The sequence below is a fragment of the Herpailurus yagouaroundi genome, unplaced genomic scaffold (genome assembly GCF_014898765.1).
Source record: "Herpailurus yagouaroundi ecotype Mexico unplaced genomic scaffold, PumYag 250, whole genome shotgun sequence".
NCBI lineage: Eukaryota > Metazoa > Chordata > Mammalia > Carnivora > Felidae > Herpailurus > Herpailurus yagouaroundi.
In genome coordinates, this window is record NW_024412467.1 from 1,585,850 (window position 1) to 1,599,807 (window position 13,958).

Here is a 13,958-nt window from a genome sequence, read left to right on the forward strand (position 1 = left end):
TCCCTCTTCCCCATTCCAGAAATAAACATCATTCACATCATTAGTGAATATCCTTCTAATTTTTCCTATGTGTAGAACATAGGACAGTAGAACAATGTGTTTTACATTACAGAATTGGGTCATCCTATATGCCTGCTTTTGTAACTTGCCCTTATGTTCTGAGCACTGTGTGTGTGTGTGTGTGTGAGAGAGAGAGAGAGAGAGAGAGAGAGAGGGAGGGATAGATCAGGCTTCAAAATCAAGATTTCTGTGTATGCAGCAGAGCCCATCATAGAGACCTACCATAATTATTTAACAACAACCTTACATTAGACCTTATTACTTCTGGCATTTGCCTTATTTTCCCTTTTTCCACTATTTATCAGAAAACAAGATCAGTCACCAAGTTGGTGAGTTCACACAGATTACTCTTCCTGACTGATTTTGACACTGTATCCAAAATTTAAAAAAAAATTTTTTTTAATGTTTATATTTGAGAGAGAGAGAGAGAGAGAACAAGCAGAGGAGGGGCAGAGAGAGAACGAGACACAGAATCCAAAGCAGGCTCCAGGCTCTCAGCTGTCAGCACAGAGCCCGATGTGGGGCTGGAACCCATGAACCACAAGATCATGACGTGAGCTGAAGTTGGACGCTTGACCAACTGAACCACCCAGGCGCCCCTGCACTGATAATATTTTTAAAGCTCCCCTAGGAATTAAATTAGGACCACTGACTATCCCTTCGTCTATTATATATTTTGGTCATTTTATGATTTGGATATGGCTCCTCTGAAGGACAATATGAAAAAGGAAAAAACTTCTTAGAATTCATACTTATCAGTCGCTCTGGTAAGTTTTAACTGGTGGCTGAGACTAAGGTTTGCGTGCATTGTTCTTTTTTATCCCTGCTGATTTCACTTTTTCCTTGCAGTCATTTCCTGCTTTTCTCATTAGCATAGCTAATTGATGGTTAGTTGTACAAGAAACATCAGTGGTCTATAATTTGAAGCATTGCTAATGAACCCTGACACATGCATTCAACTCTGAGTTAGAATCTCTGCATCTTTTTATAAACTCAAAGTGAAATTTCTCGCTGGAAATATAAACAGGGCCTTCTTTAGCATTATCTTCTGATATTTATTGAACATTCAAACGTGGCGAACCCCTCACAGACTCTATAGTAAACCTTAGGATTTAAAGAGATTGCTTTGGTTTAGTGACAGCTCCAAAGGGCAAAGGAAAGAAACAGTCATGAGGGCGATTTTAAGGGTGACAGAGTGTTAAAGACCTGGATTGTGGCAGTGCCTTACCACCACATACATGTAATAAATGTCATCAAAGTCTACACTTGAGGTAGGTGACTTTTAGTTGATTAGACCAAGGTACAGCTGTTTAAGAAGTCATTCTAGAAGTGGACTTGGCTCCACTCTATAAATCTTTCTTGACCACCCACCAAATGCCAGGGACTGAGCAAGACTTCCAAGGGCAGCCTGGGATAGTGGCCGGAGGCAGGGGGTCGGCCCCAAACCGAAGCAGGCAACGTGAAGTTCGGGACCCGGGAAGCAGGAGCTCGAGGAGGAGTACCCGAGAGAAATACACATGGAGTGTGGGACGTACTCACTGATGAATTCTCGGCAGAAACATGAATTCTTGCAATTTAATAGCATGTGTGGTCAGTGATTTTTTTTTTTTTTTTGCTTATAAATGGCATGAATACAAGTGAACTTTCATATAATAAAGCATAAGATCCAAGTTAATTATTTGAAACTATAAACCTTTCTGTGATGACACGGTGATCATTGAAACTCTTCTTTGCCCTTCTGGGTCCCTTAGAACTCACTTTCAGCGTGGGCTGCTTGTTGCCAGCTGTTTCTCTTGTCAGCACTGCAAAAGCCACGCCCTCTGTTCCATTACGGCCCCCTTCGAGGGTGACACTGAGCGCCCCAGAATCTGCCTTGGCGCTCACCCAAGGGAAGGTGGCAGTGGGGGTATAGCCTATCTCTCCATCCGAACCGTGACCTCTCCATGAGGGTCTGTTGCTAGGTAACAAACCACTCCCAAACACAGAGAACGGTGGTCATGGACTTGCGTACAGTTCTGCAGTTTGGCCTTGGGCTTGGCAAAGGAGGTTCACTGCTGCTTCCGTCGACATCACCGGAACGGTCCAAAGAAGGGCGTCCCTTACGTGGCTGCCACTTGGTACTGTCTGGTGGCCAGGAGCTCAGCTGGGGCTCTCTATGGGGAAGCTTCAAGTCCTCCTCCATGCGGCTCACTTGGGTTTGTCACAGCATAGAAGCTAGGTTCCAAGAGGGAGCGGCCTAAGAAACGAAGACAGCCGCCACATGTCTCTGAAAGCCCGACCTCACAAGTTATGCCCTGTCACTATTGCCACATTCTGTGTCAAAGCCGGTGTGGACCTTGCCTGCCAAACGAAGCCTTGTAAAACTTTAGACGCCACCTCTAACCCTCTGCGATGCTCTTTCTGACTCTCAGAAAAAAGCTTGTTCTTTTAAAAATAAGTTCCTGTTTTTGTCTTGTGGATTCTCTTTGTTTTTATTATAAATTTTTTTTAATGTTTGTTTATTTTTGAGACAGAGGGAGACAGAGCATGAACGGGGGAGGGGCAGAGAGAGAGGGAGACACAGAATCGGAAGCAGGCTCCAGGCTCCGAGCCATGAGCCCAGAGCCCGACGCGGGGCTCGAATCCACGGACCGCGAGATCGTGACCTGAGCTGAAGTCGGACGCTCAACCGACTGAGCCACCCAGGCGCCCCATCTTTGTTTTTAAATATTTACATGTGTCCGCCGTCCTTAAATCCCCATCGGACTCCTTCATTACCACGGGCGGTGAGTTTTCTCGTTGTTCTGTCATTTTTGCCTGGGAGCTCATCTCCGGGGAATCCCGAGCAGGCCGCAGGTTGGCGGAGGCAGTCCTAAGGGATTTACAGCCTGGCCTCTGCCAGCCACTCGCAGCTTCTTTTCAGATTTAGAATCGGACCCGAACGCTGCAGTGAGTAATTTGAAAAGTTAACGATGACGTCTTCTCAGGTTGGAAGAAGGTCACTCCTTTAGGATGAGGAAAACGGTGACGAACTATTCTGTTAAATAATGTTGCAGGGGCGCCTGGGGGGGGGGGGGGGAGCTCAGTCGGTTAAGCGACTGACCCTTGATTTCGGCTCAGGTCACAGTCTCACAGTCGTGAGATCGAGCCCTGCATCAGGCTCTGTGCTCACTGTGGAGCCTTCTTGGAATTCTCTCCCTCCCTCTCTCTCCCCGTCTCTTCTCTGTCTGCCCCTCCCTTACTCTTTCTGTCTCTCTCAAAAATAAAAACAATTAAACATTGGAAACAAATAATGTTGCAGCCCCTGCCTGTGATAAAAGTGGCAGACGTTTTTCCCAGCTTGCCATTTATCTTTTGACTGTCCTCATGGTCATACATGACACACACATGTTTTTATGTTATTAAGAGTTGGAGTGGTCAGTGGGGCGCCTGGGTGGCGCAGTCGGTTAAGCGTCCGACTTCAGCCAGGTCACGATCTCGCGGTCCGTGAGTTCGAGCCCCACGTCGGGCTCTGGGCTGATGGCTCAGAGCCTGGAGCCTGTTTCCAATTCTGTGTCTCCCTCTCTCTCTGCCCCTCCCCCATTCATGCTCTGTCTCTCTCTGTCCCAAAAATAAATAAACGTTGAAAAAAAAATTAAAAAAAAAAAAGAGCTGGAGTGGTCAAAATTGTCTTTCGTGTCCTCCGGTTTGCTGAGAAAGGGCGATTTTAATCATCCTGATTATTCTCATCGGGGGCTTGGCTATCACACCCCCCGCCAGTTAGATTCTACGTAACTTCGTGATTTTGTTACTTCTTCCTTTTTTGTCCTGCCACGGCTGTTCCTATACTGCCTGACGTAAATCAGAGTTATGCATTTCCCAAGTAGAGGCTCCATGAACACATACCTTTTCTTCCAGAAAGGAACCAAATCAGGAGATCAGGGATGCCGCTCTCCACAAGGGCACCTCAGCGGACTGACGATACACCCATGTTCCCTTCAGCTGCTTCCTGCAGGTTCCTCACCAGGTGACAGCAAAGGGGGGGCCGTGGGAGGGAGGGAGCCTGTGTTGGAAGTCCCTCTAGGGCTCCTGCTGTGCCCCTGGGGAAGGGACATGGTCTGCCTTGTCTGGGATTTAGGCTAGAGGACAAATGTGGTCTTCTTCATTCAGACGTAGAACCAGCACAGCTCATCAGGATCAGAGGATCGAGTTAAGAGCCATAGGTCCAGAGAAACAAGCACCTTTCATTGCCTATCGCTGTGCTCTGAGCTCAACCCCTTCTGGGATTCATCAAGGGGTGGCAACGTATGCCGGGGACCTTAATGGGTCCGTAGTCTTGCAGCCACATGGTAGCCCCTCTGGCCAGCTTGGGATTAACTCACTCCTGTCTCTGGGCACCGTTTGCTCTGTTCTGAATGCAGATGGCCCTTCGGCCCCCTCACGGTGGTCCCCCTCGCCTCTCCGACCTTCTCTTTCAGGAGCCACAAAACTTGGTAAAGGACAGTAAATATTTTAGGCTTTCTGGACCCACAGATCTCTGTCGCAGCCACGGCGCGTCGTAGACAGTGGGCAACAGTGTGCCGGCCCCTTTCCTAAATTATTTGGAGAAAGAATCTGACGGGTTCTGTGGGTCAGAGGTTCACTCCTGATCCAGTCCTTTAGGAAAGAGGATTTAGAGTTGGCCCGCTGGATGCCTAAGGCTTGGAGGAGAGAGGGACTTTTCTAGCAGAGTAGCGCAATTTTGTTATCTGGGACCAGGGGCAGAGGGAGTCTGCAGGTCTGTCTTCCAGACGTCAGTATGACTAGGGATGAGGAAAATCTGTGACATGCTGGGCATGCTGGGCCCGCATTAAACTCCACAGGAAAACTGAGCGGTCCCACTTCTGAAATGCCCGGATCCCCACGACAGGGGCCCAGGCTTTCACGTGTCCTCAGATGGGGACGGGACCACTGCACCCCTCCACGGACCTGCCAGGCTGCAGCGAGGCTCTGAGCCCCTTCCTGGTTCACACCTCCAGCTGTGCAGCCTCAGGGACAAGGTCTCTGTTGCGGGAACGGTGTCTTGTTTTCATGTGTCCCACTTTCCGGCGTCACCTCCCGACTGAGCCTGGTGTTCCCTGGGTGGCCTCACGTGGCACATGGTGTGTCCCCTCCTGCGAGTGACCAACTATCTTCTCAGTGGCGGGCGTCTCCTAATCTGTAGACCTCTTCATGCCTGAAAAAGCCTAAAACCTACCATTCGGCCCTAAAAAAGAATGAAATGTTGCCGTTTACCACAACATGAATGGGCTTTGAAGGCATTACGCTAAGTGAAATGTCAAAGACAAATACCGCATGGTCTCACTTTTGTGTGGAACCCAAGAAACAAACACAAAAACCAACCAACAGAACCCAGCACCCAAGCTCTCGATCCCCGCGGTTACCCCCGTGGCTGAGGACACCCCTCCAGCGGGGAACCCACATGCCATTCAGGTCTAGATTCTCGGCAGGGACTCAACGTCTAGGAGCTCAAGGCGCACCTTCCGGCAGGGCCGTTTCTGCGTCCGGGCCCCTCGGACCACACGGAAACCACTTAGAGGGTCTACCTTCCTTTCAGAGCTTCTGTCTGGGAAGGACATGGCTGCTTCCTTCTTACCTTCAGGAACGAAGGTTAAAACAGACTTTCCTTTTCAAAAGTCCTCACGATCACGGCGCATCAAGGGAGGTGCAGAGTTGGGCCCGATCCCAGAGTGCCGGGCCGGGGCGTGGATACATAGATAGGTGCACGGTCTACGTGTGCATACAGGGCAGGTGACAGCCTCTTTGAGTTCAAGCTAACACCAGCTGCCACTGGACAGTGTGGACGCGTTGCCCCGGTTCTGTCCGATCTTGCCTCCGTCCGACAGCGGTGTGGACAGAGAGAGCCCTTGGAGAACACACATCTCACCACTGTGTATTTGGAGAAACCTCTAACTGGGGAGAGCGTCTAATTCACGAGAAATTTTCAGCTGTGGCTTGGAGACTTAACCTGTGTGTAAATTGTCCTTACAGGGGAAGCTCCAAATTCAAGGTGGGGAGCATCTGACCCCAGACTCAGAAATCCTGAGATGCAATTCGTCAGTCCCAGATGCTCTGTTCTGCATTGTGGACCTGGGCCATGTCGGTGACGGTGGCCGACCGTGACCCACATTCCGGACCCGCGCACCTCCCTGGCTCCAGGCCGATGTTGCCTGATGCGCAGAAGCAAACCGGCTGCTCTCCCACGTCCCTGTGTGAGGCACGCAAGCGTGGATCTCAGCTCACGCGAATTACGGCACCAGGCAGGTGAGAGTTGCTCTCAGCTCCGTGTGAGTTGAGAGCCGGGGGGCTGGGATGTTCACACAGAGCAGCTCGGGGAGCAGACAGCTTGCCCGGCGCCTGGCCCGCCCTGGGAGGAGGCAAAGGGCTAGGAGGGCCGCCTCACGACGCGTTTTTAAAAAAAAATTATTTATTATTTTTTGAATTTATTGCCAAGTTGGCCAACACACAGGGTGTCCAGTGTGCCCTCGTCAAAACGCGCTTTTATAGTTCTGCTTCATCCAGTCCACCCGTGGGAGAGACCGACCAAAAACCAAAACACAAGAAGAAGAAAAGCACATCCCTTGTTTTCAACCTTCCCTGTGCTTCCGTCCTCCCTGCCCTGGTTTCCAGCACTTTGGCCACGGAGCTGGGCTCTGGGCTAAGGAAGTTCAAGTCAGGAGGGGAGTGTGTCACTTAGGGCAGGACACTGAACGTGGCAGTGGTAACAGCGAGGGCCCGACCCCTCCGCTAGTCCCTTAGCGCCTCACGAAGAGGGGGAAGGGAGGGTCAGCCCCACGGTCCGCGGCCGCATCGGCCTGGTCTCCCAGCCTGCTCCCCGGACAGGCCGTCCAGGGCATCGGCCACCGTTCCTGCTCTGGGGAAAAGCAGCGACGGACAGAACGAGTGCACCACGCGGTCTCTGCACGGCAGGGCCACACTCGGGCGCCGCTTTCAGTCTAGCAAGCGGAAGCTGTGAAGCAAAGAATCGTCTCGAGGCCATCTCAGTTTAGCATTTTCACACGGGACCGAAGCCAGGCGCAGCTTCTCCGTTGAAAAGTCGGGGCTCTCCTGCCCTCTGAGAGTAATTCCGTGGTAATTTTTCACTTTGCACAAGAAAATGGATCATCTGTTTTCCCTTCGCGTTTGCACGGTTATTTTCTCTGGGAAGACTGTTTTGCAAACGGCGAGTTAAAACGATGGTCAACGCAAGCCAGCGCACAAGGACGGGGGAATGAGGCGGCAGGGGCCTGAGCTCAGCTTTCCTCCTGCCCGCACTCCTCCCGTCCTCCTAAACCAGGCATGACGCTTCTCTTCCTGAATAGTCAGCGGCCAGTTTTTAGTTGCAACCGAACTTCTCTGCGACACCTGACGCCGGCCTGACCGTTGCTGGCCAGGGCCATGTGCCAAGTGCATCCCAACTGACCGACGTTAAACTAAGGGAAAGCAACACTGGAAGGCCGGCCTGCCGGGTCCAGCCACACCCTGCGAGCAAGCAGCCGTGGTTCCTGGATTATCCAGCCCCTGCTTGGTGTACCTGGGGTGGGCCGGGAACCAGCCACATCCTCGGTTCCGGGCTGGCACGTGACCCCAACAGGAACGTCGTCACTGTCGTTGAGCTTTATGGGAAGATTCCAGACCCTTCCTGGTAGTCGGTCCGCTTCTCTCTCAGTCTTGGGATTTTCTGGGAGTCCAGAGGGCTCTCTGGGACAGGGCGCTCCTGATCTGCTCCCTTGCGGTCCCAGCACCTGGCTTCACTGGTCCCCGAACGTGTGCACCTGACGGGGACCCAGAATCGAGGTGCGGGTCCTAGACGACCTGAGACGTCAGTCTGCTCTCCGCCCCCAAGGTATCTTTCTTTTAGGGACGTGTGAAAAATGGCAGACTGTTTGTGTCCCACCTTCCCAAACTGTTATGGCAAAGCCCCAACCCCCAACGCGGTGGTACGTAGAGGTGAGGCATTCGGGAGCTGATTAGGTCATAAGGGCCGCGCCCTCATGAACAGGATCCCTGCCCTTCAGAGAGTCACCAGAGACCTCCCTTGTCCCTTCCACTGTGTGAGGACACAGCAAAAAGCCATTTACAAACCAGGAGGCAGGACATCACAGACACCGAATCTGCCAGCCCCTTGATCTTGGACTTCGGGCCTCCAGGGCTGTGAGAAAATGCTTAAGCACCAACCCCCCCCCCCCCCCACACAAGTCTATGGTGCTTTTGTTATAGCAGCGTTCAGGGACTAAGACAGAAATCCTATCTTCATATGTATTCGTGAACGTATTCACAAAACAAACACCAAAGCCCACATGTCCTGAGGGAAATGCACTGGCCTTCAGCTCAGCAGATACCCCGTGTTCCTGAACTTGGTTAAGGGATCCAGGACGCGGAGGACTGTGGGGGCTCGGTTTCTCCGGGAAGCAGAGGCCGAGGTGGGACTAGACTGTGGGGATTTTTGTGCCGGGGAAGCGTCTGTGGGGGACGCGTGCGTGGGAGCAGCGGGCGAGGCCGGCACCCACAGACCAGGCTGCTGGCGACCACCTGGGGAAGGCGAGGGACAGGCGGCCTGGATGGAAGGGGCTTCTGCTGCTCTCAGTCCCGGTCAGGCCAAGGGAAGGCTGCCCAGTAGAGGCCGGGGGCGAGGGTGTCACGCTTTTGGCACGAGGGCCGGCTGGGCCCGCAGGGGTAGCAGGTGCAGGCAGCCAGACCCCCACAGCGCTTTCCCTTGAAGGGGCATCTCAACAGGTATGTCCTGATCATCAGCACGAGGGGAAATGGAGTCTCGCTCAGCCGCTCGCCTCCCTGGGCCACAGGGCTTATCTGTATACACTCCATGTCTTACAGTATTGCTCAAAAACACGCACGGGCTCCTGCCACATACCGTCGAGTTCCAACTCCAAGGCCAGTGACCATGCGGCCTTTTCCCGATGCAAGAATCCAGAGAGAGATCTCAGGTGGGGTCCTCACCACATGCTGCTCCAGGTGAAAGGGACCTTGCTCGCTCGGAGATGAGCACATTCTGCTGTCTCCCCACTGACGCCTATGGCCTGACGTGGGTCACATCACACATTTATGGGGGACGCTACTACGAACCAGACCAAGTCCCTGTACGTGCGAAGGTATTGCTTCAAGGCCCTGCACAAACGTCCCCTCCTCTGAGGCCTCAGCCTCACAGACAGAACTAATGCCCCCTTCCCACTGCAATCCGCTGACCACGAACGCAGGCTCTGTCGTGCTGCCTATGGTGTTAACTCACCGAGTCCCATCTCTGCCCGCGTGTTTCTCCAGCTCACACATCCAGCAGAGGCGTCTGTTCCTATGGGCGTGTAAGACATTATGACATTTATGTGGAAGGAACAATCTGTGTCTTCATAGAATCTCATGCAATGGCAACAAACCACTCAGTCCACATTTACTGGCACTCAGTCTGTGTAGGGGTGTGTGTGTGTGTGTGTGTGTGTGGTGGGAAAGAGTCATGTCACACACGCCCCGACTCCTATAATTCTTCTTTCCAACCGTCAACCGCACTGCTTGTGAATTCAAAACGCCATTCACGCTTGCACCCCTTTTAGGGCCCTTGATCTGAGGGAACGGGGAATGTATCAAACTCACAGACTCTTGATTAATTTCCTCTTCTTCGCAAAGGTGAGAGCGGACATTGGATTAGCGAGTTACATCTATTTTGAATATAACAGGTTTGATTATCTGGGGTCTGTGATCATTCTGGATTTTAGAAACACGAAGTTCATTACCACGAGCCAATCCTACATTTACGAAAGAACCAGAGAAGGCCAAAATTCCACTTGTAAAATCATTTTATTGGTATAAATATACATATGAATAAAATACCTCAGCCTGTAATGTAAGTGAATATTTGTGAAATGTCTTAAAAAGAGTAGTGTTTTGATTTTTTTTACAGGTGTCAAAGTATTCTTAAAATCATACATTAAAAGCTAATATGCAGACAGAAATTATAGGCCTTCAAAAAACATGAATATTCATAAAACCTCATTCCGATCAACTATGTACATGAATCCGGGCACATGGTAAGATCAGCCGTGGGCCTCTTTCACCCTGTTCTTAACTGGGCTCCTGGATGCTATCGCGAAGGTCACCGACCAAACTTACGTGGACAGTTCCACATCAGGAAGGAAGAAGTTCCCCAGGGGAGAACGTAAAAACCATAGCCAAGATCTAATATATATAATTTATACAAATTATTTATTAGTGTGCTCTGTTAATATACTTACAATGTGCAATTGCATACATCAAGAATAAATCGCTCTCTCGAGTCAAGTGCAGATCTGACACGGGTCCATGCAGCGGTACCCCACCGTCAGCCGATGGTGATGCTCGTGTGAGGATGTGTCCAGGTGCTTGGATTACTTCCCCAAACTCCTCTCGCGGGGCACGCTGTCGCTGCCTCCGAGAAATTCCAGTAGGGCCCATGGAATAATTGCTGGCTTTCACTAAAAGCATATGGAGGAATGCTTCGGAATCAAATGCCGAGGGTCGGGAGAAGACGAAACAAATGTACTTTGATCACCAAAAAACCCAAATGGGTCTGTTTGTTTTCAAAAGGCAAGTAAAGAAAAGAAGGGAAAGGAAAAGACCACCGAGAGAAGAACTCAGGAGGAAGCGTTGCCCTTGACTGCTCTCCAACGGCTAACAAAGCAGCCCTGCACTGAGACTTGTGCACCGGGGACCTTTACACAAAAATAAACTCTCTCTCCGCTTCTTCCCCAGAGTCGCTAGATTTGCCGCCTCGGTGGCCGTCTCTACTGGAGGACCACGGCTTCTGTTCTGGATACTCCTGGGCCTGCTGGCCCCAGCTTCTCCTTGCAACTGGAATGGAAAGGGGAAGATGTCATTACGGTTGGCAGGGTACAATCGACGGCCTGACCGATCGTGGGGGGAGATGCAGGGGCCCTGAGGGGCGGGAGGAACTTGCTAGAAACGACTTACCAGCTATGTTTAGAGACTCGAGGCAGAAATGAGAAACAAACCAACAAAAACAGAAGCAAATCAAAATGAGAAAACACAAAAGCAGGCCATGAGAGGGCAAAGCTCTCACGGCCGTGGTTGAGAATCTGGGGGTGCTACGGATAGGGGAACTGATGGGGGGCCCTCCGACCCCTCACGCACAGCCGCCCCTCGTGCGGCCAAGGCAACAGGACAGACAGAGCCTGGCAGAGGCGCCGCTGGACAGATGTCCCACCTGATGCCTTCTGCCACCCTCTAGACCTGGCTTTCTCTGCTCTGGGGCCACGACATGAGGAAGGACCCAGCAAACCTCAGTTCCTCGCGCTAGGAAGTGAATGCTTCAAAGCCTTGTGAGAACAAATGAATACTGCCTCGGGTGCGGTCAGTCCTCTTGGAACCAGCCTCCAGGTGACAGAACTGTCATCATGGCTGCCTGCTCTGATCCCATATAAATATGAAGGACCCCCCCCCCCCCCCCCGCGACTTCGCACAGCCCTGAAGGGAGGGGTGGAGAATTACTGGGCTGGAGCCTTTGTTATGTGTCCCGTCGGGCATGCGTGCTTCAGGACTGAGACACCTCACAACGCCCTGGCGGGGAGGTCTTGTAAAACGTGGAATTTGGATTTAAACGAGACCTCTCCCTGCAAAGTGCATGTTCTTGACGACTAGATCAGAGCTTCGCGGGTACCGTACTTCAGGGCGATTAAGGCTTATTACATATTACTCACCAAATCTTTTGTATAGATACCACTTAAGCCAAAAATATCAAGCCCTACACTTTGTGTGGCTTGAAAGCAGACGAAAGCTACCTCGTCACTCAGAAGTTCAAATGATCCAACTAGGAACACAGGCCTGGAAAGCGACAGGATCCCGCTGATGCTTCTAATGACCTTGACTTTGGCAATTATGCTAAAAACTCCTCTGGCCAGGAACTGGCTATTCAAATGCTTAATCCATTAAAGAGCGGTTCAGGAAGTAAAAGCTCCTGAAACCTGATAGTTAAAATGCAAACATAATAAAGTATTTCTCTTGCCAATCTGGTTGTGGGGCCAGATTCTGATCTCTAGACAATAAAAACTTAAATGTAGTTAATTACATTAAATGGAAACCATCCACCCTTCTCAAGAGGATAAACTTCTCAAATCTCATTGTAAAAATAAGTAATTTTTTAAAAGCCTGACCTCTTTTTGCCTAACGCCTTGGAGCAAATTCTCAGATGGAAGGGAAAAGCAAACAATATTACAACTGATTTTATTTTTTCGCTTGAGTCGTGTAAAAAAATAATAAACGTCCTTTGAAAGTTGTCAGCCAATCAGGTCTGGGGGCAAAGGTAAATAATTTTCTCAAAATGGCTTGTTTTTTAACACAAAATCCATTTGAGAGTAATCTACAAAGAACTCTCTAAGTTTTCAGCTTCTGCATGTGCTACAACCAGGAGGAAGGACAGCAGATTTCTCATCATCTCCAAGCCACTTTGCAATAATCTGACCTCAAAGTAGAGCACTGCTAGTGAAATCTTGCTAGAAAAATTTATTCATTCCCTTTTAAAACCAACATGAGCTGTTCCTGTGTATCAAGTGACTCAAAAACAAATTTCCGACGCTACAGGGTCAAAAGAAGAACCCAAAATGGTGATATACTGCTTATTTGACTTCAGAGCAACCACGTTGGCTCTAATTCTTAGATTCAAAAGCTTTCCATTCCGCCAGTATTTTAGCTTCCTCAAAATCCCAGGGCCTCATTCATGGTCTGTGAAATCAGAGGACTCTCTAAAAATGGACACATTCACGCCATCCAAAATGTTTATGTCGCAGGTAAGAAACAAAAGCACCCTGGATGGACCCAGGTCGCTGGAGCGCAGCTAACTGAAATTCAGAGAGATCTCACATAGCGGTCTTCCGGCAGAAAGCAGACCGTCCTTCAATCTGCATCGTTAACAAGTTAACAGACTGGTTTCTGGGTCGGTGACATACACCCAATACGAGTCACGAAGGCACAAATTTTAATGCGTCCAACATAGTCACTGAGAGGAATAATAATATGGCCTTTCTAGAGGCCCCACAAAGCACTTCACTAAGGCACTGACGCTATTTAAAAATTCACTGATTAAACTCTTGTGGATGTGAGCGGGATCCCGAGACTAGTCCCAGGCTGCCATTTCCTTAGCGTTACAAGGAGGTGCGTGAGTGGACAGGAGACCGAGGCAGGTGAGATCAGGGACCTAAAATCACACCAGCGGCCAATGCACTCGCTCTCCCAGGCTCCCACCTTCTCATTAGTCCAGATCGCTGGTAGGAACAACTTTGTAGGGGGAATGTTCTTTGTTAAGTTAGTTTTCCAGTCCTTAGGCAGCATCTATTTGACTGCAGATAATTAGGATGCTAATTACAATTATATTGAAGTAGGTTTGGTCAAGCTCCCACTGACGAACAGTCCCAATAAGATTACGTCTGCTTGAAACTTAAAACTCTAGAAGTTATTCTAAAATATAAGATTCAGGGGGCGCCTGTGTGGCTCAGTTGGTTCAGCATCCGACTCTTGATTTCTGCTCAGGTCACGATCTCACAGTTTGTGGATTTGAGCCCCATGTCAGGCTCTGTGCTGACTGCACAGAGCCTGCTTGGGATTCTCTCTCTTCCTCTCTCTCTGCCCCTCCCCTGCTGGCATGCTCTTTCTCTCTCAAAACAAACAAACAAACAAACAAACATTTACAAAATAAATAAGTGGAATATAAAATTCAGGCTTTTTACTAATTCAGATGAACCTTCTCCTGAGCAGCCTGACTTAATGGTTGACTTTATACAGGATAAAGAAAGTCAGGTTGCCTTACTACACGTCCTCAATGCAAGTATTCACACCGTTAACGTGCTGGGGCGTCTCTGTGCGTCTGTAGATGTGTTTGGTGCCATCCCACAAACCATTAAAAT

At 50.1% G+C, this 13,958-nt stretch overlaps 1 protein-coding gene across 4 annotated transcripts in view; it reads right to left on the reverse strand.

The window, feature by feature from the left end:
- Nucleotides 1-9,845: 9,845 nt before the first annotated feature.
- The window catches only part of CARMIL1 (capping protein regulator and myosin 1 linker 1), a 313,766-nt gene continuing 309,653 nt past the window's right edge, over nt 9,846-13,958 (reverse strand). For all 4 annotated transcript variants that reach the window (XM_040460656.1, XM_040460654.1, XM_040460655.1 and 1 more), the window contains one exon: nt 9,846-10,893. In XM_040460656.1, coding sequence (XP_040316590.1) covers nt 10,757-10,893 — 137 coding nt within the window. In that variant the 3' untranslated portion in view covers nt 9,846-10,756. The remainder of the gene's footprint in view (nt 10,894-13,958) is intronic.